The sequence below is a fragment of the Littorina saxatilis genome, linkage group LG12 (genome assembly GCF_037325665.1).
Source record: "Littorina saxatilis isolate snail1 linkage group LG12, US_GU_Lsax_2.0, whole genome shotgun sequence".
Taxonomy (NCBI): Eukaryota; Metazoa; Mollusca; class Gastropoda; order Littorinimorpha; family Littorinidae; genus Littorina; species Littorina saxatilis.
In genome coordinates, this window is record NC_090256.1 from 7,157,207 (window position 1) to 7,180,763 (window position 23,557).

The 23,557-nt window shown below is 40.2% G+C and overlaps 1 protein-coding gene across 1 annotated transcript in view; it reads left to right on the forward strand.

The window, feature by feature from the left end:
- Positions 1–496: 496 nt before the first annotated feature.
- Positions 497–23,557, forward strand: part of LOC138981157 (elastase-1-like) — a 59,786-nt gene continuing 36,725 nt past the window's right edge. Inside the window, exons 1-2 of the mRNA XM_070353996.1 lie at positions 497–1,090; positions 8,896–8,934. Of these exons, the coding sequence (XP_070210097.1) occupies positions 1,024–1,090; positions 8,896–8,934 (106 nt within the window). The 5' untranslated portion in view covers positions 497–1,023. The remainder of the gene's footprint in view (positions 1,091–8,895; positions 8,935–23,557) is intronic.

Here is a 23,557-nt window from a genome sequence, read left to right on the forward strand (position 1 = left end):
TTAACCACTTCTATTAATGAACGTCTGCCTATACATACTTATTAGGCTGAAGTCCGATTTGGCACGTAGGGATAACGACACATATACCCAGAAAGCGATGGAACAGACATCGCCTTGGTCTGTCGATATGTGCGCCTGTGTGTGTGTGTGTGTGTGTGTGTGTGTGTGTGTGTGTGTGCGTGCGTGCGTGCGTGCCTGCGTGTGTGTGTGTATGCGTGTGTGTGTGTGTGTGTGTGTGTGTGTGTGTGTGTGTGTGTGTTTTTGTGTGTGTGCGTATGTGTGTGTGTGTGTGTGTGTGTGAGTGTGTGCGTGTGTGTGTGTGTGTGTGTGAGTGTGGGTGTGTGAGGAAAATACATTGGAAATACCTGAGCGCCACGCAGCAGCGGAGCGTCACGGCAGCTAGCGACACCTACGCAAACCGACACGGCACAGCTCGTCACGGCAAGACCGCAGCGGCAACAGCACAAGGCAGCAAGGTTACGAACAGTACGTGCGGGGTATAGGTTGTGCAGGGTTGTGTCGTTGCGCTGGTCTCGTCTGCTCATGGCTGGTATCACTACGCTAGGGAGAACATAGTGCCTGAGATAACAAGAGAAAAAGAAAAGTGTTCCGCTTCCGTATTTGAAATCTGTGACAAGTTTGCTACCGACTAAGGTATAAGTGTCACATTAGCTTCAAAACAGAACTCAGAAGACAAACATAGCAAACACAAAGAAGACCAATGTTCTCATATTAACATTGTGAGAAAAGACAGAAAGGGAACATATTACGATTAAAGTGAGTAAAACAACGTAACACCACAATGTTTTTTCAGAGTTTAAACTCAAAAGTGAACTTTTAGAACAACAAAAAAGTGTTGCCGCAGGTTTGAAGATACGGTCACGAACAGAATCAAACCACTTTTCAAATTGCTTGCAGTACTGAGCTGAAACTCACACAATCAACAGACTTGTAGAAGTCTGCTTCATTTCACAGACAATTTGAAGGAGAGTTCTTGTGAAGAACTTCAGTTTAAGATTGACAATGGTGGCGTACCTTGACAAAATGTCCTCTCTGGTGTTTCTGATGGTCGCATTATCTTCAGTTCAAGGTTAGTATGTCTGTCAGTCTATATGTCTCTCAGTCTCTCAGTCTCTATGTCTGTCTGTCTGTCTGTCTGTCTGTCTGTCTGTCTGTCTGTCTGTCTGTCTGTCTGTCTCTCTCTCTCTCTCTCTCTCTCTCTCTCTCTCTCTCTCTCTCTCTCTCTCTCTCTCTCTCTCTCTCTCTCTCTCTGCTTGTTTGTCGTTTGTTATATTTAGTCAAGTTTTGTTTTTATATTTAGTCAAGTTTTGACTAAATATTTTAACATCGAGGGGGAATCGAAACGAGGGTATGGTGTATGTGCGTCTGTCTGTCTGTGTGTGTGTGTAGAGCGATTCAGACTAAACTACTGGACCGATCTTTATGAAATTTGACATGAGAGTTCCTGGGTATGAAATCCCCGAACGTTTTTTTCATTTTTTTGATAAATGTCTTTGATGACGTCATATCCGGCTTTTCGTGAAAGTTGAGGCGGCACTGTCACGCCCTCATTTTTCAACCAAATTGGTTGAAATTTTGGTCAAGTAATCTTCGACGAAGCCCGGGGTTCGGTATTGCATTTCAGCTTGGTGGCTTAAAAATTAATTAATGACTTTGGTCATTAAAAATCTGAAAATTGTAAAAAAAAATAAAAATTTATAAAACGATCCAAATTTACGTTTATCTTATTCTCCATCATTTGCTGATTCCAAAAACATATAAATATGTTATATTCGGATTAAAAACAAGCTCTGAAAATTAAATATATAAAAATTATTATCAAATTTTTTTTTTCGAAATCGTTTTAAAAACACTTTCATCTTATTCCTTGTCGGTTCCTGATTCCAAAAACATATAGATATGATATGTTTGGATTAAAAACACGCTCAGAAAGTTAAAACGAAGAGAGGTACAGAAAAGCGTGCTATGCAGCATAGCGTAACCACTACCCCGCTCTTCTTGTCAATTTCACTGCCTATGCCGTGAGCGGTGGACCACGAGTATACGGTCTTGCTGCGTTGCATTGCGTTCAGTTTCATTCTGTGAGTTCGACAGCTACTTGACTAAATGTTGTATTTTCGCCTTACGCGACTTGTTATTACTTCTTTAATTGATATTCCAACATTTTTAAAACGTATTATCATTACATTAAACTCTCCCATGGGCGAGGGCTGGATGTAAAAAAAGCACCTGTTTGCTTATGCCATTACCCTCGTTAATAAAGAATTTGTCATTGTCATTGTCATTGTCATTCTCTCTCTATCTCATTTTTTTGCGTTCAGAAACTCGTGGTTTTTTGTTTTAATTAAGAAAGATAAGAGTGTGCATGCTGTTTAGCATCCATTGCCCTAAGACATGACATTAGAAGCTCAATAGTTAATTAATTATTTTTTTCTCAAAATCAAGTATTCCGGGATTCCATGTCCGCTGTCGAAATTAGAACATGATTACACTTTTGCGTGCATGTGAGTAACGGACGGAGGAAACACATCGCAACATAAGGATTTGTCAAATGGACCAGAACAGAATGTACGAGTTGAAAAGAGCACAACTAAATAAATAACAAGTCGCGTAAAGCAAAATTACAACATTTAGTCAATCTGTCGAACTCACAGAATGAAACTGAACACACTGCACTTTTGTTACCAAGACAACACAGCTTCGTCAATTCCCGCGGCACAAGGAAGTCGCTCACTCTTCCCGTGCAACACGAAGTGAAACTGATTCGCCAGATTAGCGCAATAGCGTATTGCGGTAAGAAGGAAAGCGCGATTTTCTATATTAGTTTTACCTTTTTGAGCTTGATTTGGCCATCCCTGCCAAACATTCACAAACGATGAACCACAATACAGAATAAGATGAAATCATTTTTGGATCGATTTCTTAAATTATAATCGTAGTACTAATTAACCTATTTTCGTTAACTGTGATCACATTTTAAGAGTTAACCTGACATATGTATATATTTTCAGACTTAGAATATGATGTAAAAAAAAACCAATGCAATCAATTTTAAATTTGTTTGCGAACAATCAATTTTAATGACAACTTTAATGAGCAAACATATTAAATAATGTGTAAGTCTCCAAGCTGAAATGCAATACCAAAGTTCGGGCTTTGTCGAACATTATTTGAACAAAATGTCGATGAATTTGGTTAGAAAATGAGAGCGTGACAGTGCCGCCTCAACTTTCACAACAAGCCGGATATGATGTCATCAAAGACATTTATCAAAAAAATGAAAAACATTTGTGGGGGATATCATACTCAGAAACTCTCATGTAAAGTTTCATTAATATCGGTCCTTTAGTTTTCTCTGAATCGCTGTACACACACACACACACACACACACACACACACACACACACACACACACACAGACAGACACACACACACACACACACACACACACACACACACACATATATGCATATATACACCACGACCCTCATCTCGATTCCCCCTCTATATCTGAAATTTGACTAAATGTAAAAATGTAAGCGTGAGATCAAAAAAGCAAATGGCTTTTATGTTTTCTAAACAGAAATATAGTAACTGTCCGTACGCTTTTCATTCGTTCACTCTTTACGTATTGGACACACATTCACTGCATCCGATTAGATCACCTTTCAAAATCATTAGGCCAAAAAAAAAAATTGTCTGTTTAGGGTAACCCGACCGACCCTATAGATTTGGCGCCGACCCAAAAACTTTTTTTTGATTTCAAAAAAAAAAAAAAAAAAAGAGGTAAAAATGCTAAAAAGAGACATTTGGCGTTTCTTTCTCTCCCTTTCTCTCTGTTTTATTTATACGTTAGTTTTGAAACATGTATTCATCAAATATAAGAAGTGAATGTTCAGCCAACATAGCATTTACACACAACAACAAAAAAAAACCAAAAAAAAAAAAAAAATCCCTACCTACCTACCGACCCTACTTTTTTTGGTCATGTTACCCTAAACAGACAATTTTTTTTTTGGGCCTTATGAGTTATTTCTAATATGCTGACTGTTAGCAAATGATAACAAGGCATGTCGAGAAAAAAGATATCAAGCATGAGCCTTTTAGGCGAATGCTGATATCGTTTGTGAGACATGACTGTTGTCATTTGCTAACAGTCCGCATTATTAGAAATAACGGTTTTATTACCGTTTAAATCGACCAAAAGAAATTTCGAAGCGACCCCGCGAATTAGACAGAACAGCCGCAATGGGAACTTGAGCGCTCCTACCTGATTATGCCTGTCAGTCAAAAGAATTCTCGTGCCCTGGGTCAGCCAATCAGAGTAATATTCCTGACGTGATGAATATTCACAGATCAAATGCGTTTGACACACAACAATCTCACAAGATAAACCATGTTCAACATGCGTTTCGGTTGCTTCGCTTTTTCTTGTTGAATAGAGAGCGACAGATTTAGAACCGACTCAAGACGGATGGGAAATGACGTAAAGATACATTTGACGTAACGCGAGTGACGCGATTTCACTTGATTTTCCGAACTTAGGTAATTTAGATTTCAAGTGAGCGGGTCGGCATTTCACACTCAGAGGATGGGCGGTACCTTGCTGTTCCGTAAATCACCCACCGACAAAACTCGCTTATCGGTATATTTTTTTTAGATAAAGAGAGTATTATCTGACAGCATTTGAAGTGTCATTCTGTAGAATAAATCACGCTGATATTGTTGATTTACATTTTTACTTTGTTTTGTCAATTTTTAGCTTGATATACAAAAAGGGTCCCTGCCTGAACATTATAACATTTAACAGGTCACCTAGAATCCGTCCTGATTGGTCAAAAACCCATATGGGGCACTGAATTGGTAATAAATTGTGATATTCTTTCAAGAAATCTAACTTGGAAACGAGCGCTTTGTTTATTCTTCGCATTCATAAGAAATCAAGAGATGGCAGAACAAGAGTTACATACTTTTAAAGTTACACCCCTAGCCGTGCCAACAATTGGATTCACCGTCTGATTTCTGGCCATGCTTTCACATGGGATAAGACCTTCCCTCCACTTGGTCACATACCAAACATGAACATCCCTCCACTTGGTCACATACCAAACATGAACATCCCTCCACTTGGTCACATACCAAACATGAACATCCCTCCACTTGGTCACATACCAAACATGAACATCCCTCCACTTGGTCACATACCAAACATGAACATCCCTCCACTTGGTCACATACCAAACATGAACATCCCTCCACTTGGTCACATACCAAACATGAACATCCCTCCACTTGGTCACATACCAAACATGAACATCCCTCCACTTGGTCACATACCAAACATGAACATCCCTCCACTTGGTCACATACCAAACATGAACATCCCTCCACTTGGTCACATACCAAACATGAACATCCCTCCACTTGGTCACATACCAAACATGAACATCCCTCCACTTGGTCACATACCAAACATGAACATCCCTCCACTTGGTCACATACCAAACATGAACATCCCTCCACTTGGTCACATAACAAACATGAACAGCTTTGGCGCTCTCTGTGCACAGTGCGGATCGTTTTGTAATGAAACATTTTTTCTTGAAATACCAATTGTGGCTTTTTCGAAATGAATTCATCCAAATCACTACAGTGAGCAGTGATATTTTTTTAATTTTTTTTTAATATTTTTTTAGCAGTGCTGGACTGCTGGTATGTGACCAAGCGGAAAGATGGTCTTATTCCAGATTGACACCTGGTCAGAGCTAAGGTGATGAGCCCAACTTGTTTCGTGAGGAGTGTGCTATTAACATGGCACAATACCATCCCCCCACTTGGGCTCACACAAAGACGCAACGGCTTGGGTGCCGTCTGAGATTTCTTAAATTAGTTCATGTAATGGATTTACATGAGTGTTATAACACCCAACTGATTCATCAAATAATGTCTACCCTGGATGGACAGCAGTCAAGGTAGTGATTCTTTGTATGTGTCTAAATGGAGGGACGGTCCCATGCAGCCCATAAACCTGCCTTGACGACTCAGATATGGTGAGTCAAATTGTGTACACGGGAAGAATTGAATAGATAGATAGATACAGATCAGGGGGAGGGGGGGGGGGGGTAGCATGCGCACAACAATAACGTATAAATGAATAAATAAACACATACATACATGAATAAATAAATACATAAATAGATAAATGAATAAATACATATATAAATACTAAAAAAAAGTCAATACCGTATATGTGTTTCATGCAAAACACGAATGTGGTCCTTTTCATGCGCTTTTCACGCCCTTGTTTTTAACAGATTGATCTCAAATTTAATAAATCAATAACTGATCAGTTTCCATGACTGTATGATGTGACCCTCCACCACGGAATGAGTCGCATGTCACGTTTGCATTATTTGTATATCATTACATTTTCTTAACGAGTTTTGTCATGCTCTATCCAGTTGTGAACACCGTTTTAGAAAAGAGCTAAAACTTTTCTAGTTACAGTGGACGCCGCTTAATAAAACCGCGGTTAATAGAGCCAGCTGCTTATAAAAGCCGATTTCAGACGGTCCGGATTTATCACTATATCTTATGTATTTGAAAAAGCCGGTTAATAAACCCAACCCGCCGCTTATTAAACCCAGTTTTCTCAGAGAAATCACGTAGTTTGTGACAAAAACACATTATCTTGTTCTTATAATCGCTCAAGTCATAGGCCTATTTATGTCCACGCTCACGCGTACCACGAAGTAACCGAGTTCAGAAAAGAATGTCAGTCAATAAAAATCGCACGTGTTGAGTTCATAAATTGTGTAGCTTTGATCGCGTGTTGTGTTCATGACTAAATTAAATCAGTTTACTGTTTTCTATCGGATTGGCAACAAGAGGGATTGAATCAAACATGCCAACAAGAAAACGCCAGGATTTGACAACAGACGAGAAACTGGAAATTTACAAAAAAATTAAAGATCTTCCTGCATGCAGCTTGAGGGAAGGTGCAGCAAACCTGGGGGTGTCCAGGACTTTGCTAACGAACATTTTGAAGAACGGAGAAAGGCTAAAACATGAAAGCGCCGAAAAAGATTCTCCAATGTACAAAAGTTCAACAACTTTCGTGAAGTTTTGTTTGGATTCAAACAAGTGTAAATGACGAAAGAAAGTGACTGAGTGACGTTGCTTAAACAAAAGAGAAGATTTTTTTCTTTCTTTCGAAAATGACGTATTCCTGGACTGCCGGTTAATAAATCCGCCGCTTATTAAAGCCATTGTTCGTCGGTCCCGAAGTGGCTTTATTAAGCGGCGACCACTGTATAAGCCTGTGACTAAGGTGACCCTCACACTGATACCTGACACCCCCGGGACGTATATTAGGCCTAGCTTAGAACCCCGCGAGGTGACATCCGACTCATTCCGTGGTGGAGTGTCACATAATTATGATATTTTGTTGTTTTTCTTCAAACGTAAGCTTGCTCAGAATAGAACATGCTATTCTTTTCTGCGCCTTTTTATGAATGGCTTAAGGCGGAAACAAATTACACTTTTAAAACCCATCATTGTCATGTTTATCCTTGATAGAAAAACACACAAAAGAAATGAGTTCAAAAACAGATAATGACGTGCGTCCTTGGAAGAAAACAAATAAAGAAACACTTAACGCAACAGATAACTGTATTGTCCATACAAACAGTAAAAATAAATCAAAACGAAAGTAAATTAGTGCTTCTGGGCGTTATAACTAGTTCTTGAATAGTATTGTCAAATGAAGATGTAGCAGTTAAATCGATTATATTAACCTTGCTTTTTGTTGTTGAGGGAGAAAAAAAAATGATTTGACTCCAAACAAACTGGCAATAGAGGTCATGATTTTCTATATACATGCCTTAAGGTACGCACAAAGAGCAATCTTTCATCATTATGTGCTTTTGGCGATTACACTGTATTTAGTTTGTTGTGTGATTTTGATTTTGGAAGGAAGGCGTTAGAAATATGCAGCAAGATTAAAAAGTAGATTGAGCAACGTGATAGCCTCCAGTAACTGCTAGCGGCTTCTTTCTTTACGATTGAACAAGTTAGAAAAAAACACGCATGAACAAACAACAAAGCATAGTGTCCTTCACAATATTGTTTTAAAGTTTTATAACAAATGACTAAAATAACTGTTTACCTAGTTCGAATATGATACGGTAACAAAAGTAATTGTCCTTGTGTGCAATATGTATGAACACGGAATCGTTCCGGAATGATACTGCATAGCTCGATAACACCGAAATTATACAAGAGATGTAAGCCTCGTATGATATAGTATCTGTTTCCGCACACAATAATCACTTCGTAAATACTCAAAGGTAAAGAGGTTTACTTTACATTTGGATTGAGTATGAATGTTCCACACCTAGTAAACTACGCTAGTTGAACAATTCAGACTTGTTTCTCTTCAATATTGATCATGACTCCAATTGAAAGTCATTTATTATGTAAAATTGTGAAACAGTTTACCGGTGTATGATATAATACACTGGAGATGCCACAGAAGGTGGTCTACAGTTGTTATCAGATTCAGAAGTTTATGTTTTACAAAGAAAGTATGTAGTTATATATGTGTGTGTGTGTGTGTGTTTGCTTGCTTGTTTGTGTGAGCGCGTGTGTATGTGTGTGTAAGTGTGTGTGTGTGTGTGTGTGTGTGTGTGTGTGTGTGTGTGTGTGTGTGTGTGTGTTTGTGTGTGTGTGTGTGTGAGCGCGCGCGCGCGCGCGCGCGTGTGTGTGTGTGTGTGTGTGTGTGATTCGTCAACTGAAATTCGCCAGAAACTCCCACCAAACGGTCAGATCAATATATTCAATGTCATTACATTTTATCATTTTGTATCTTTGCAGGATCCAACGGAGGTCCTCCCTCTCTTTCGCCAGAAGAATGTAAGTCAATATGTTTCCGTGACATGTTTTTTGTGACTCAGAGTGAAAGCTATTATGTTAAAACCATCATGTTGCATTTTCCATAGCGAATCAGTCGAACCCGCCCTAGTGACCACCTCTTTATAACGACCACCTGCCCAATGCGACCACCCGAAAGAAACCCCAACCAGGTTATGTTCTATATGATTCATCTTTCCATAACGACCAACTGTCAATAAGGTCCACTGTTGAATGGTCTTTTGGGTGGTCGTTATACACACTTTTGACTGTATATATGCAAGGTCCGCTCTGCCTGTCAACTTGTCTGTTAGTTTGTGTTTCTCTACGCTGTATGTTGCTCCGTCGTCTTGGCTGTAAACGACGCAACAGTGGATAATAGACGAATATAATCAACACATACAGTGGTGCCGCCGCCCGATGGAGATCTGACTGTATTGGCACAATTCTTGGCGTGAATACAGGCAAGTTTACCGTCTTCAACCTGTCCAGTTTTTGCCCGGGATAACATAACCACGTGATCACATTCCCAGACCAGCCATCCCTTGTAAAGCCCCAAGAGAAGCAATTTAGAATGTTTTGGAATTTGCAACGTAGCAAATGGTGTTCAAGTGTAGCATTTTCTCAAATGTATTTCCTTATCCGCATTGATGCCATCTTGCACAAGATTAGAAAGTTAAAAAAATGAAAGTTTCATGAGAATGCAGGAACATACAATGCCCGTTATGGAGTATCTGCAGTGCCACCTTTCAGTGTAGACGATGTGGTATGACCCATTCTGTCACCACCACACAGAGTGGGAAGCAACACGGAGTACCAAGACTCGCAAAAAAGAGGGAATTGTTGCATGTTTGTGATTATTTGCGTAGCAATCTTTAGCTTGGCATAGCAGCGTAGCAATTGCTCTTAACCCCCCCCCCCAAAAAAAAAAAAAAAAAAAAACCAAAAAAAAAAACATCCTGCGTGCTTTTCATGCAGTTACAATCTATGGATAATTGATTTTGTCAAAGCAAACTAGTATTTTTGTCAGAAAAAGATTCATCAACCGATTGCAACTCACCACAAGCAGTCAGGGGGTTGGTTTTTGTTTTTAAAAATGACCTAGTGTTGGGGTGTTCTTATCAATTGTGAAAGTCTGGACAGAGCTGAGATGGAGAACCAACATGTTACGAGAAGGAGTGTTCCTTTAATTTCTACATCAGATTGACTTGTTCCGAAATAATATCTAAAACATAAAAAGGTTGACATCAGCATTAATTGCCGCTTGTTTACTAGACTTACCCCCCCTTCCCTCCTCCTCTCTCTCACACACACACACACACACACACACACACTCACTCTTATCTCCCTCGTCAGTCTTCCAAGAACGTTCATGTTGATTAAAAAACGTAGAACGTCAAAAGTTATCGCCGTCATTGCGGGAATGGTATAGAGAACGCGTGACATTTGAACGGCCTGAAGAAGTCCCCGAGGAACGAGCCGGTATTATGGAAATAGGCCGTTTAATGGCGGTCCCTCTCCGCTTTAGACCAGAAAGATGGGACTCTGTGGAACAAGTTCAGGTTCACTTGTTTACAGTTTCTGTCGAGAAAGTTCCTTTTGCGTGCGAATAGGGGATGCGGGGGTGGCGGAGGGATGGATTGGGGTGTCAGTGTGTGTATGTGTGAGTGTTGTCTGGGCTCAGTTGGATTTTTTTAATTCTTCTTCTTCTTCTTCTTCTTCTTTTTCTTCTTCGTTCATGGGCTGAAACTCCCACGTTCACTCATGTTTTTGCACGGGTGGATTGTTACATGTATGCCCGTTTTTAGCCCGCCATTCAGGCAGCCATATGCCGCTTTCGGGGGAAGCATGCTGGATATTTTCGTGTTTCTATAACCCACAGAACTCTGACATGGATTACATGATCTTTTCCGTGCGCACTGGGTACACACGAAGGGGAATAAGGCACTAGCAGGTCTGCACATAAGTAGACCTAGGCGATCGGAACAATCTCCACCCTTAACCCACCAGGCGGACGCGGCCGGGATTTGAACTCACGACCATGCCACTGCGCCCGTCTGGAATAAATTAATTTCTTTAACAAAAATGATTTGTTGGATTTACAAATTCGATAAATTAAACAATTCCCACTGTGCACGTAAAGCTCCCACGCTCTTCATTTTTGGTATGTGACTAAGTGGTGAGATGGTCTTATCCTTTTCAAAAGCATGCCCATACCTGAGACGGTGAGCTGAACTGTTTTCACAAGCAGTAGTGCGTCTTTAGCAGTACAGATAGGAACGAATGGGTGAGAGCTATTTAAACGGAAGAAGAGGGTCGTTGGGAAAAAAGCCACTTGCGGATAAATGACATTTCAAATGTTATAGAACCAGTAATGAAAGAGAGAGAGAGAGAGAGAGAGAGAGAGAGAGAGAGAGAGAGAGAGAGAGACAGACAGACAGACAGACAGACAGACAGGCAGGCAGGCAGACAGACAGACATAGAGAAACAGACAGACAGAGAGAGAGAGAGAGAGAGAGAGAGAGAGAGAGAGAGAGAGAGAGAGAGAGAGAGAGAGAGAGAGAGACAGACAGACAGGCAGGCAGACATACATAGAGAAACAGAGAGAGAGAGAGAGAGAGAGAGAGAGAGAGAGAGAGAGAGAGACAGAGACAGAGAGAGACAGAGACAGAGACAGATAGACAGAGACAGACAGAGATACAAAAAGACAGAGACAGAGAGAAAGAGAGGGATAACTACCTACTTGCCTCGGGCATAGTAACAGTGCAAACTGCCGTTTTGCTGAAAATGATCCAGGTTCAATAGCATGCGATTAACTGACAGACACATGGACTGGTCCGGAACAAGATCAGTGGTAACGACGTTCGCCTAGCCAACCAGCCGGGAGGGACGACATTCTGAGGGACGAAATTCTGAGCCAACGAAGCAGCAGTGGACTACCGTGAACTCTTCCAATTTGTGTGTATAGTATTCACTTCACATGGCACTCGTGAACTACCTACAGTCAATCATTTACCTAACGTAGTGAACGTTAACATATGGAATGATTTGACAAACAGGGATGACCAAATCAGCTGCCCGATCGCCAGGGGTGAGTACAAATTCCGCCGGGCTAGTAGAAACCGTCTGGCAGCTCGCCCGGTTGGCCAGTGAAAAATCTTGTCAAATGCAAAACATCTTTGTGGTACTGTTGATTTTGAAAGCCATTATATAACAACGGGCTATTGACAATTTGGGCAGGGTAGTGAATTTCTCGCCCGGCTGGCGAGTGAAATTTGTAAGATTTGGCCATCCCTGCCAAACATTCACAAGCGATGAACCACGGCGAGAGTGTGTTTCATCTGTTTCGATTTTTCTTGGCACAGAGATGGCGACAGATTCAGAATCAACGTCAAACAGAGAGTAAATGACGTAAAAGCGCACATGCCAGAAAATAAGTGACGCAATTTCCTTTGATTCATTATTTTGTCAACGGAATTTTTAAACAAGCCTGTTAGCAGGTCTGATTGGAGCTGTCTGCTACTTTGCTGATTACATCGTCGGGTTTAAGCAGACAGTGTGTGTGTGAGTGTGTGTGTGTATGTGTGTGTGTGTGAGTGTGAGTGTGTGTGTGTATGTGTGTGTGTGTATGTGTAGAGTGTTTTTCCATAAAACTACTGGAGAGATTGTCATGAATCGTTACATACAAATTCTTACAGATTATATCCCCCAGACGTTTCTGTTCAATTTATATATGTATGTCTTTGATGACGTCATAGTCAGTCTTTGCTGTAAAAGTTGAGGCGGCACTGTCACGCTCCATTATTTGGTCAAATTGATTGACATTTTCGTCATGAAATTTTCAACGAAGTCTGGACTATGGGATTGCATTTCAACTTGAAAGTTACAAAAAAAATGAATGAGTTTAAATCATTAAAAATCCAACAATTCCAATTAAATACAAGTTTGAGTCATCGATCCAAGAATGATTCCATCTTATTTTTCATCATTTCCTGAATCCAAAAACATACATATATATATGTTATGTTTGGATTAAAAGCAAGCTCAGAAATAAAAAAAAAGAATAAACAAGCTCGCTTTCCTTTTAAGCGGTATACGCTTCTGCGCTATTCTGGCTTGTCACCTTAAGCAATCAGCGGGCTGGTGCGCTTTTCACCTGAAATTGTTGGCGCATTCTCGGTCGCGGGGTTTTGACAAAGCTATGTTTCACCGGATATCATACACGTTTCTTTCCTTTTCGTCTTCCCGGAGTTGAAGATCGTGATGTGTATGTACCTTGTTTTTTTTGTTTTGTTTTTTCAGATTGAAGGTCGATCGTATCATACGTATCAGGTATACGACCCGGTGTTTTCTCACTTGTGTTAACTTTTTTTTTTTTTGTTTTGTTTTTTAAGCTCAGTTGCATGCAGGTTTGCTACTACAATTATTTTTTGCCTTATTATTATTTTTTTTTTCTTTTGTGGCTTGGAGCAAACTTTCTTCATACTCCGTCACGGCGGAGGGCTGACCGTGCACCCAAAAGCGGACTCAACCAAATGGGTATTTTTTGAAAGCTTGGGACCTGCCAAACATAAAAATCGATGTTAACAAGAAATATTCAAGGGCGCACTTTCTCTTCTCAGTCAAAATTCAACTATACCCTGAAGAGTGATGCACGAGCATTTCAGACGCTTGCCTCTGAAAAAAGAAGTTCTCAGCCAAATTACGAACTCAAACTGGTACGTTTTACATATAAATGTGTGGAAGCATCTCCAGGCATGACAATCATCTGATTAACAGTCCTCAATTTTCAAGGTCACAACCAGGTCATTACCAGATAGAACCGAGAGAAAACCGAGAAAAAATACCATTTTCTATAACTTTTTGTAAGTAAGAGCTTATAAACTCCATCTTCTTCTGGGATTAGCGCTGATTTCTATGACCCTGAAGTCCGAGGAAAGTTTTCTTGGCCCATGCCTAGTTTGAAGGTCATGACAAGGTCAAGTTTACACGTTTTCTATTTGTGTTCGGCTATTTTCTAAGCTAAAGCTGTTGAGGCAGATTCATGACATCTTCCTTCGCCCACAGGGGCTCTAGGGGGGTGGGCGGGGCTGGATGTAATAGGGGTAGAAGAGAAGGGGAGAGAGAAGAAAAAGTCAATGTTAAGGTGTTCATCTACCGATAGCCTTGCGGTTGCAAGCCTGACTCTGAGGATCACACCGGCTGTCCTGGCACTCAGACGAGTCATAAAGTTGATATATTTTCCGTCGTTTTACCCAGTAATGACCTTGTTGTGTGACATTTAAATATTACGAGAGTCAACAATATTTGTTTCATGTCTTATAATGCCCTAGACGTGTGTAAAATCCCATCCTTGTCATGACCTTCAAACATTGCATGGGTCAAGAAAACTTTCCAAAGACTTCAGGGTCATTGAAATCAGCGCTAATCCTAGAAGAAGATGGAGTTTATAAGCTCTTACTTACAAAAAAGTTGCAGAAAATGGTATTTTCCCTCGGTTTTCCATCGGTTTTATCTGGTAATGACCTTGTTGTGACCTTGAAAATTGAGGACTGTTAATCAGATGATTGTCATGTCTAGAGATGCGCCAATACCAGAAGAAGATAAAGTTTGAAAGCATTTACTTACACACAAGTTGCAGAAAATGGTATTTTCCCTCGGTTTTCCCCAGTAATGACCTTGTCGTGACCTCCACAATTCATGACTGTTAATCAGATGATTGTCATGTCTAGAGATGCGCTAATCCCAGGAAACAATTGAATTTGAAAGTTCATTCTTACAAACAGTTGCAGAAAATGGTACTTTCCCTCGGTTTTTCTTCGGTTTTACCTGGTGATGACCTTGTTGTGTGACCTTTAAATATTACGAGAGTCAACAATATTTGCGTTATGTCTCATAAATCCCAAGACGTGTGTAAAGTTGTAATTAAGCTTTAGCTTCGAAAATAGCTGACGTCCAGAAAGTATTTTATTTGACCGTAAAAGATATTCCCAAATAGAAAACGTGTAAATTTGACCTTGTCATGACCTTCAAAGTAGGCATGGGTCAAGAAAACTTTCCTCGGACTTCAGGGTCATTGAAATCAGCGCTAATCCCAGAAGAAGATGGAGTTTATAAGCTCTTACTTACAAAAAAGTTATAGAAAATGGTATTTTCCCTCGGTTTTCTCTCGGTTCTATCTGGTAATGACCTTGTTGTGACCTTGAAAATTGAGGACTGTTAATCAGATGATTGTCATGCCTAGAGATGCGCCAATACCAGAAGAAGATGGAGTTTGAAAGCTTTTACTTACCTGCAAGTTGCAGAAAATGGTATTTTCCCTCGGGTTTCCCTCGTTTTTACCCGGTAATGACCTTGTCGTGACCTCCACAATTGATGTCTGATAATCGGATGATTTTCATGTCTAAAGATGCGTTAATCCCAAGAAACAATTGAATTTGAAATCTTTTTCTTGCAAACAATGGTACTTTCCCTCGGTTTTCCCTCGTTTTTGCCTGGTAATGACCTTGTTGTGACCTTTAAATAACGCGAGAGTCAACTATATTTTACGTATTGTAAAGCGTACATGTAGCCCTAGACGCGTGTAAAGTTTCAAAGCTCTAGCTTAAGAAACGGGCGAATAATCGAACGCAGTGTTAAGTTGTTCATCTAGGAATTGCCTTGAAGACAGCCAGCCTTACGCTGACGATCACGAAGGCTCTCTTGCTACTCAGATGAGTCACAAAGTTCATTTTTCAAATACTCAGCATCATTATATTGGCTCCAGCTCTTATCAGAAATAATGCTACCTCTGAAAATAGAAATACATTATGCTCTGAACCAGATTGAGGAAGACTATTCCCATCTGTTATGTTTTGTTTCAAGCTGTAAACACTATCACTAGCAATTTTACCATAGCATTAAACCAAAAGGCACCATTAAGTTGTCATATTTTGCTCGTGCATTGCTAAATGTATGTAGATAAACTTTGAAAGTCAGAAATGGGGTTCTGGAAACTAATCATGTCACACTGAACTCGCACCACAAAGCGACATTTTTTTCAGGAAACGTCTCGCACGCTTTACTGGGCTGGGGGTTAGGAAGATTGGAAGGTCATAATGACATAGTATATGGTTCAAATCCATTCATATTATACAAATATTATGTAAAGACATCATACTTGACGAAAATATATCCATTGAAGCCAAACAACAATACTAGTCTTGTGTGAATTTATTTTTAATCAAAACTTACCTACATTTTGGACGACGTCTTTCCTGGATTTAGGGTAGGGTTCATAATAATGATACTGTCACCAGCATCCTCGGCCAAAGCAGTCGCAAATTGTTTTGTGATAATCAAAAGATACCAACTGACACATTTGTATGTAAAACGTACCAGTTTGAGTTCGTAATTTGGCTGAGAACTTCTTTTTTCAGAGGCAAGCGTCTGAAATGCTCGTGCATCACTCTTCAGGGTATAGTTGAATTTTGACTGACAAGAGAAAGTGCGCCCTTAAATAGTTCTTGTTAACATCGATTTTTATGTTCGGCAGGCCCCAAGCTTTCAAAAAATACCCATTTGGTTAAGTCCGCTTTTGGGTGCACGGTCAGCCCTCCGCCGTGACGGAGTATCAGAGCTCTTTTCTTTTCTCAGTCAAATGTGTACATTTTTAGATCAACAAAATTTGATCAGTAAACTAATATGTTTAAGTAAATAAATAAAAATAATCATAACATAAATTTATTCCTTTTTTTTCTTCTTTTTTTTACCATACATTTCTATCCCGTAAATAGCAGTCTATATATAGTAATGTCACACGCTTTCCTTCTTTGCCACAACTAAAGCAAACGTGTGCAAGATTGTATGTTACACGCTTTGGAGCATGTGCAAGAACGGATTCAAACTCGAAATCGTCCCTCCAAAAGCCCCAAAATGCACACACGACTTTTATTTCTCCTGCTGTTGTCGTGTCTTCTCTTTACAAATTCTTCAACGCTGAGAATACTGAAAACGGCATCCCAGACTACAGTACTGTTTCCATACGCGAGTTTAGCTTCCCTTGGAAAGTGGCTCGCTCAGGAGGCCTGTTAGTCTGAAACTAGAAGGACAGAGTTCTGAACATAGATGACAAAGACCCCGGAAAGAACAAACATTTCGCGGATGCAGACACAGAAAGACGTCATGAAGAATGGAATGCTTCAAAAGATACAGACTGTGACGATGACTGTGACGTCATTCACATATACCGAGACGTCATTCATAGTTGTTCGTTCACTTTCGTCAAAAAGTAGATCTCTCCACAATGGCTGCTCCTGTGTTTAGGTTTATCAAGCGTGAGTACGCAAAACGTGTTTGTTCTCTCCTCTGTTGAAGCTGTGAGACATAATCGCCATTACGAGCTAGTCGTGTGACAGAGAGTGTTCTTGCACACTCGACTGCTGCTGTTTCACTCCGGCTAAAGCCGTCGTGAAACATCTACAGTCTCGTGTGCAAGAAAACTCTCTGTCACACGACTAGCTCGTAATAGCGGGTATTATTTCAAACACTCAATTTAAACTTACACATGTTTTATACCAGTCCCCTGAGGGTTAAATCCCTTTGAAAAATAAATAATATTTCAAGGGGTGTCCCATATCTAAATTTACTTATACACATTTTTCCAATCAAGATTAAATGGGTAAGATACTTAAACATATCATGTGTCAAACCATTCTTATCTCGCACACAAATCAGCACATCTGTTGCTTGTAAAATAATTGCTATGTTATATCGATCGTAAAACAATGTTTCAACATGCTTCCACAAATGGTGAATTTTACTGCAATAGAAAAAGAAATGTTCAATATAATCAACTTGTTCAATACAATATGGACATTTATCATTATTTGTGAGTCCCATTTTTAAGAGAAGAATATTGGTTGGGTATATATTGTGTAATATCTTCCACTGTAATTCTTTAGTTTCTGTTGTTGTCTCTTTTGCATTGAGCCAAACTTTTTCTTCAATATTAATATCAAGTTTGTTCAGCCAAAATCGAACACAGCAGGGTGGACTATATTTCATATCTGTCATAAAATTTCGAAAGTCTCTAGCTTTTAACATAACTTTATCATTAAAATACAATTTCGAAAACTCTTCAGTGACAGCATATACATAATCCGTATTGTTCTTTAAATAACGAGACAACGCCGAGTGAACAACAATGTACTGTAAATAGAGTTCTGGTGAAGTACCAATTAAGTTCTGTACATTTTGAAATGACAAAATGGAATTGTTTTCTAAAAGGTCATTGACATGTGTTATTCCTTTTTTTGCCCAGTTGTCAAAATAAATTACATTATTTTGATATTTTATATCGACATTATTCCATATGCATGCCATCTTCAGAGATGAAGAAGAGTGCAGTGTATTATGTTCCAACCAGACTCGCAGTACTTTGCTCCAGAAGGAGGACTGAAGACTATCTAACCCTTTAAACTTTTTAGGACCAATAATTGAATTAAAACAAGATAAATCTGTTCCAAAATTACGGAAATATAATCTAGGAATCCAAGTCCATGTACTATTGTTATTCATATTCGAAAGCTGAGCAAGCCAGCCGCACAGAATAGATTCTTGCAATATTTGCATATCAATCATTTGAATTCCTCCTGTTCCTATTCCACTGCACATAACACTTCTCTTCACTTTCTCAAACGCTTTCTTATTACAATTAATTTTCACTTGTATTAACTATTCATAGGGTTCAACACTTAAATCTAGCAATCTCCTCTCCTCCCCCCCCCCCCCCCCCCCCCTCCCCACTCCCACCCACTCTTCGTAAAGTAGTAAGTCACAATGTTGATTTCCTTACCTGTCCTACTACTTGGTTGTAAGTAAATTGCGCAGGAGATATGAAGGGAGATGTAGCCTTTACCATACTCTCGGAAGTCAAAATTGCACCAAATGACGTCGTCATCGTTGTAGTTGTTGTTGTTGGTGGCGGAGAGTTGGTGTTGTGGTGGTTGTTGTGGTGGTGGCGGTGGAGGTTGTTTTTATTGATTTTGTTGTTGTTGTTGTTGTTGTTGTTGTTCTGGTTCGTGTTTTTGTTGTTGTTGTTGTTGTTGATGGGTTAAACAAAAGCGTGTTTAATGTTGATATCGTGACATATACACAATGTCTGGCATGATTGAGGATTCGTATACCGGTACTCAAGCATAATGCTTATATCACCCAATCCCAGGCGAAACATGACAGAAGTATACACGATTGCGGATGGCGTTGTTGTTGTGGGGGTGGAGGTGGGGTTGGTGAGAATATAAGATGTTTGATGGGTTGTTGTCAGACCAGCTTTTTTGTCGTCTGAGGGGGAGCATATCGTCTTGTGTTTCTTATTTATGGACCAAGGCCGAAGGCCGCGGTCAATAAATATGAAACAAAAGTCGATATGCCCCCCGAGGACCGACAAAAAAAGCTGGTCTGACAACAAACCACCAAACATCGTTTTTGTCATCATTTTGGTTGTGAGAAAATAAGATAACAATCAACACAGGGAGCCATGCTTTGAAACACGGGTTCCGTGCTGATAACCACACGAGTTCCGTGCGGATAACCACTGGCAATCAAAGCTGGCGTGTGAAAGCAACTTTCTGTATTTTTGAGTTCATAAAATGTTGGGATGAATATGTCAGGTTTGAGGATGCACAGTTCTGTTTGTTCATCTCGGTATTCCACTCCCTCGGCTTTCAGTTGTGAGTATTAAGCTTAGTAATCGAATGTGGAAGCTACGTTGGGTCAAATGTCACAGAAGATTTGCGTCGTGCAGCGAAGGAAAGAATCGCGATTTTGTTTCCGACTCAGTACCTCTTTGTTTTTCATTAGACCTGTCAATCTGCTTGCTCGGCTTTGTGAGATGTTTGCATATCTTGTTGCTATTTTCTTTGCTTTTATCATAATTTCTTATTTGTGCTTCGTTTATCGATACAACGTCTTGTGCACGGGTCAAAATGTGTGTGTCAGGGGTCAATTGGTTTGACTTGAACTTGACGTTCGTGTTTCTCACACAAAGATACACGCACTCCATGACTTTGTAAGAAGACATAACATATCGGTAGATTTCATTTGTTTGTGATGAATTTATTGAAGTAGTTTTTTGTTTTTTGTTTACTTTTGCCAGTTTGCCAGTTGGTTTTTGGAACTTTGCAAAGCAGTGTCGTGTCGTCTGTTTAGGTCTGGGGAAACGCCAATGAAAAGAGCCGAAGAATCCTCGAGCGTTTCTATTGGGTTTGCTTTTGATTATCCATGTAATAGGGCTTCCTGCAACTATGGTAACCGGGGATTTATTCCCCGGGGAACATGAGATTTATTTCCCAGGTGCTTGTGAATGAAAACTCGTGAAAATGATGACAATATGTATTTATTTTTTTATTTTGGCCCATGTTTTTATTTTTTATTTTTCATCCAGCCAATAGATTCAACGAACAAAGGCAAGAACGCGCTCAAAATGTAAATGACATGTGCGTGCAACAAGTTTAAGTGAGAGTTATGCGGGACCGATCCCCTGGCACGTTAGAGAATAGCAAGCATTGAAATGAGCAACTTGAGCGATTTTGATCCCGTTGCTTGTTTTTTCTCTCGGGTGCCAGGACATATCGACACAAAAAAGTGACAACAGATTTACCTGCTAATCCCTTGCAAATGTCAACCGTGGCCTTTTACGAGTGGTATTGTGCTGACGTAGCTTCCTGTTATTGAACGGAAGTGGATTGAAGGGGGCGGGGTCAATAAGAGGTCAACACAAGAAGACGATGACAAAGAGAGAGGGCAGTATTCCGGTCACAGCCAGTGTTAGAGATATAACAAGCCGACGACTATATGCATCTGCTGATGTAGGCCTACAGGCTATGCTATATACACTGCCACGGATTCGACGTGGACAGTTTCAGCAAAATAACTACAAAAAACACTCCGGGTTGTCTACAAGGTGGCGATTAAACATATATTTAAAACCACTTATTCCAAGTCTCAACCTGCAATGCAAAACCCTGTTCGTTTGTCTGTCTGTCCGTATGTCTGTCTCTATGTGTGTCTGCCTGTCTGTAAACATATTTATATATGTTTCTCTCACTCTCTCTCTCTTTCTCTCTCTCCATCTCTCTCTCTCTCTCTCACACTCTCTCTCTCTATCTCTCTCTCTCTCTATCTCTCTCTCTCAATATATATCAAACCCCTTAACCCCTCCACCACCTCGTCCTATCCTCCCAATCTCAGTCCTCACCGAGTTTAGCCCGGCCACACCCACGAACAGAAACCCCACCATCAAAAGAGGAGCCTTATGCCAACACGGGAACAGGGACACAAATTTGACAGTTTGTTGTGACGAAAAGTGCGATCAACGCTAGCGGTCGCACCTTTGCTGAGATACAAGCTTCCGTTAACAGACTACAACCGGTTTGTTTGATAGCGCGGCCGTCTTCGATGTGCTGACAGACGAACGCGTGATTAGCGGCTATTTTGAGCAAAGGCGCGTGCCTGTTCGGGACCATACTGCTTTGAGGTTTCGTCTACTAACCACGTGACGTGATGTCAAGGGTTAGATAAATGCGGAAGTGACGAAGAAGGATGAGATAGGCTTAGGGTTAAATCGAGCAGCAACTTAAACAATACTCGTTTTCTTGTCTGTGTCTGAGAATAGTTGCAGGGGGAATAACAGTTATTGTACTGTTATGGTGCCAGTATTTGTAAATGAGTTAAGGCGTTTTTAAGAACAATAGATCGATTTCAAATTTACTGAGTGTTTAAAAATTCGCCCAAAGCAGAACAATATCTCTCTCTCTCTCTCTCTCTCTCTCTCTCTCTCTCTCTCTCTCTCTCTCTCTCTCTCTCTCTCTCTCTCTCTCTCTCTCTCTCTATCTCACTCTCTCTCTCTTTCTCTATCTCTCACTATCTCTCTCTCTCTCTTTCTCTTTCTCTCTCTCTCTCACTCTCTCTCTCTCTTCGTCTGCCTCCCCCGCTCTCTCTCTCGCTCTGTCTATGGCTGTCTGCCTCTCTCTGTCTCCGACTCTCTCTCTCTCTTTATGCCCACCTCTCTCTCTCTCTCTCTCTCTCTCTCTCTCTCTCTCTCTCTCTCTCTTTCTTTCTTTCTTTCTTTTCCCCGCTGTCTTTGTCTCTGTCTTTCTCTCTTTCTCCCTCTGTTTCTGTCTGTCTGTTTTTGTGACTGTTTGTCTCTCTATCTCTGTCTCTGTCTTTCTGTCTCGCTCTCTCGTACTCTCCCTCTCTATCGCTCTCTCTCTCCCCCCTCTCTCTCTCTCTCTCTCGCTCTCTCTCTCTCTTTCTCTCTCTCTCTCTTTCTCTCTCTCTCTCTCTCTCTCTCTCTCTCTCTCTCTCTCTCTCTCTCTCTCTCTCTCTCTCTCTCTCTCTTTCTCTCCCTTGGAAGAATAGGCTTTGCCTAAAACTTTTATCCTTTTGTAATAACATTTTGAGTCGTTGTCCCTTCAACCCAACCCCCTTTCAGACTCAAATATAGATATCCGATCATTAGAAGATCAGTCACATTTTTAGATCGACCCGAAGCGGAAATTCAACCTTTCTTAGTTTCTTTCACATCTGAACAAAAACGTATTGGAGAAATGGGTTTTCTCAAAAGGGATTCCCTGGGAAGTTTCTCTCTTTTATGTTATTGCCGTTTAATCGTGCACGTGCTCATTAATTTGCTCGAAGTTTGAACCAAAACTGCTTTTCTAAAAGTAAGAAGCAGAAGAAAAGGGAAGGAATCAATGGGAATAAATGTGGTCGCAAGCTTCCTGGAAAGGAATGTGTCAAATCCTGATCTGTTAGACGATGCAAAGATTACAACGAAGGTTGCGCAAATCATAAACAAATAAAGAAACAACATTAAACTTTGGTTTTCTAAAGATTGGTTTAATACCATTATCTACCTATTTCTTTATTAACTTTCTCTTTCTTTTCGCTAAAAGTTACTATACCCCTCACATTCACGCAGGCACAAACACACATACACACACACACACACACACACACACACACACACACACACATACACACACACACACACACACACACACACACACACACATACACACACACACACACACACACACACACACACAAACACACCTCTATCTCTGTTTTACCCTTACCCTCACCCCCTGATTGTGAGGCAACCAGCCAATATGTTTTAAAGAATCAAACCGTTGTGTTGCCCACATGCTGTGACAAAGATGGCACAAACGTATTAAAGTGGACCACGCAACAGAAGGTTGAATCGTTGCTTATCTCTCGTTGCCCTTTTTTTTGGGGGGGGGGGGGGGACTTAATGTTTAAATGTTTTCTGGATCATTATCTGACTCTCTCTTCCTTACGCTCTTCCTCTCTCTCTCTCTCTCTCTCTCTCTCTCTCTCTCTCTCTCTCTCTCTCTCTCTCTCTCTCTCTCTCTCTCTCTCTCTCTATATATATATATATATATATATATATATATATATATATATATATATATATATATATATATATATATATATAATTTCTGATGTTTTATATATATATATATATATATATCTTGTGTGAGGTCCATTGTGACAGTACTGCCATTTAAGTATAATCCGTACAGATACAGGGACCCTTCTTGATTACAATTTTTAATCGGAG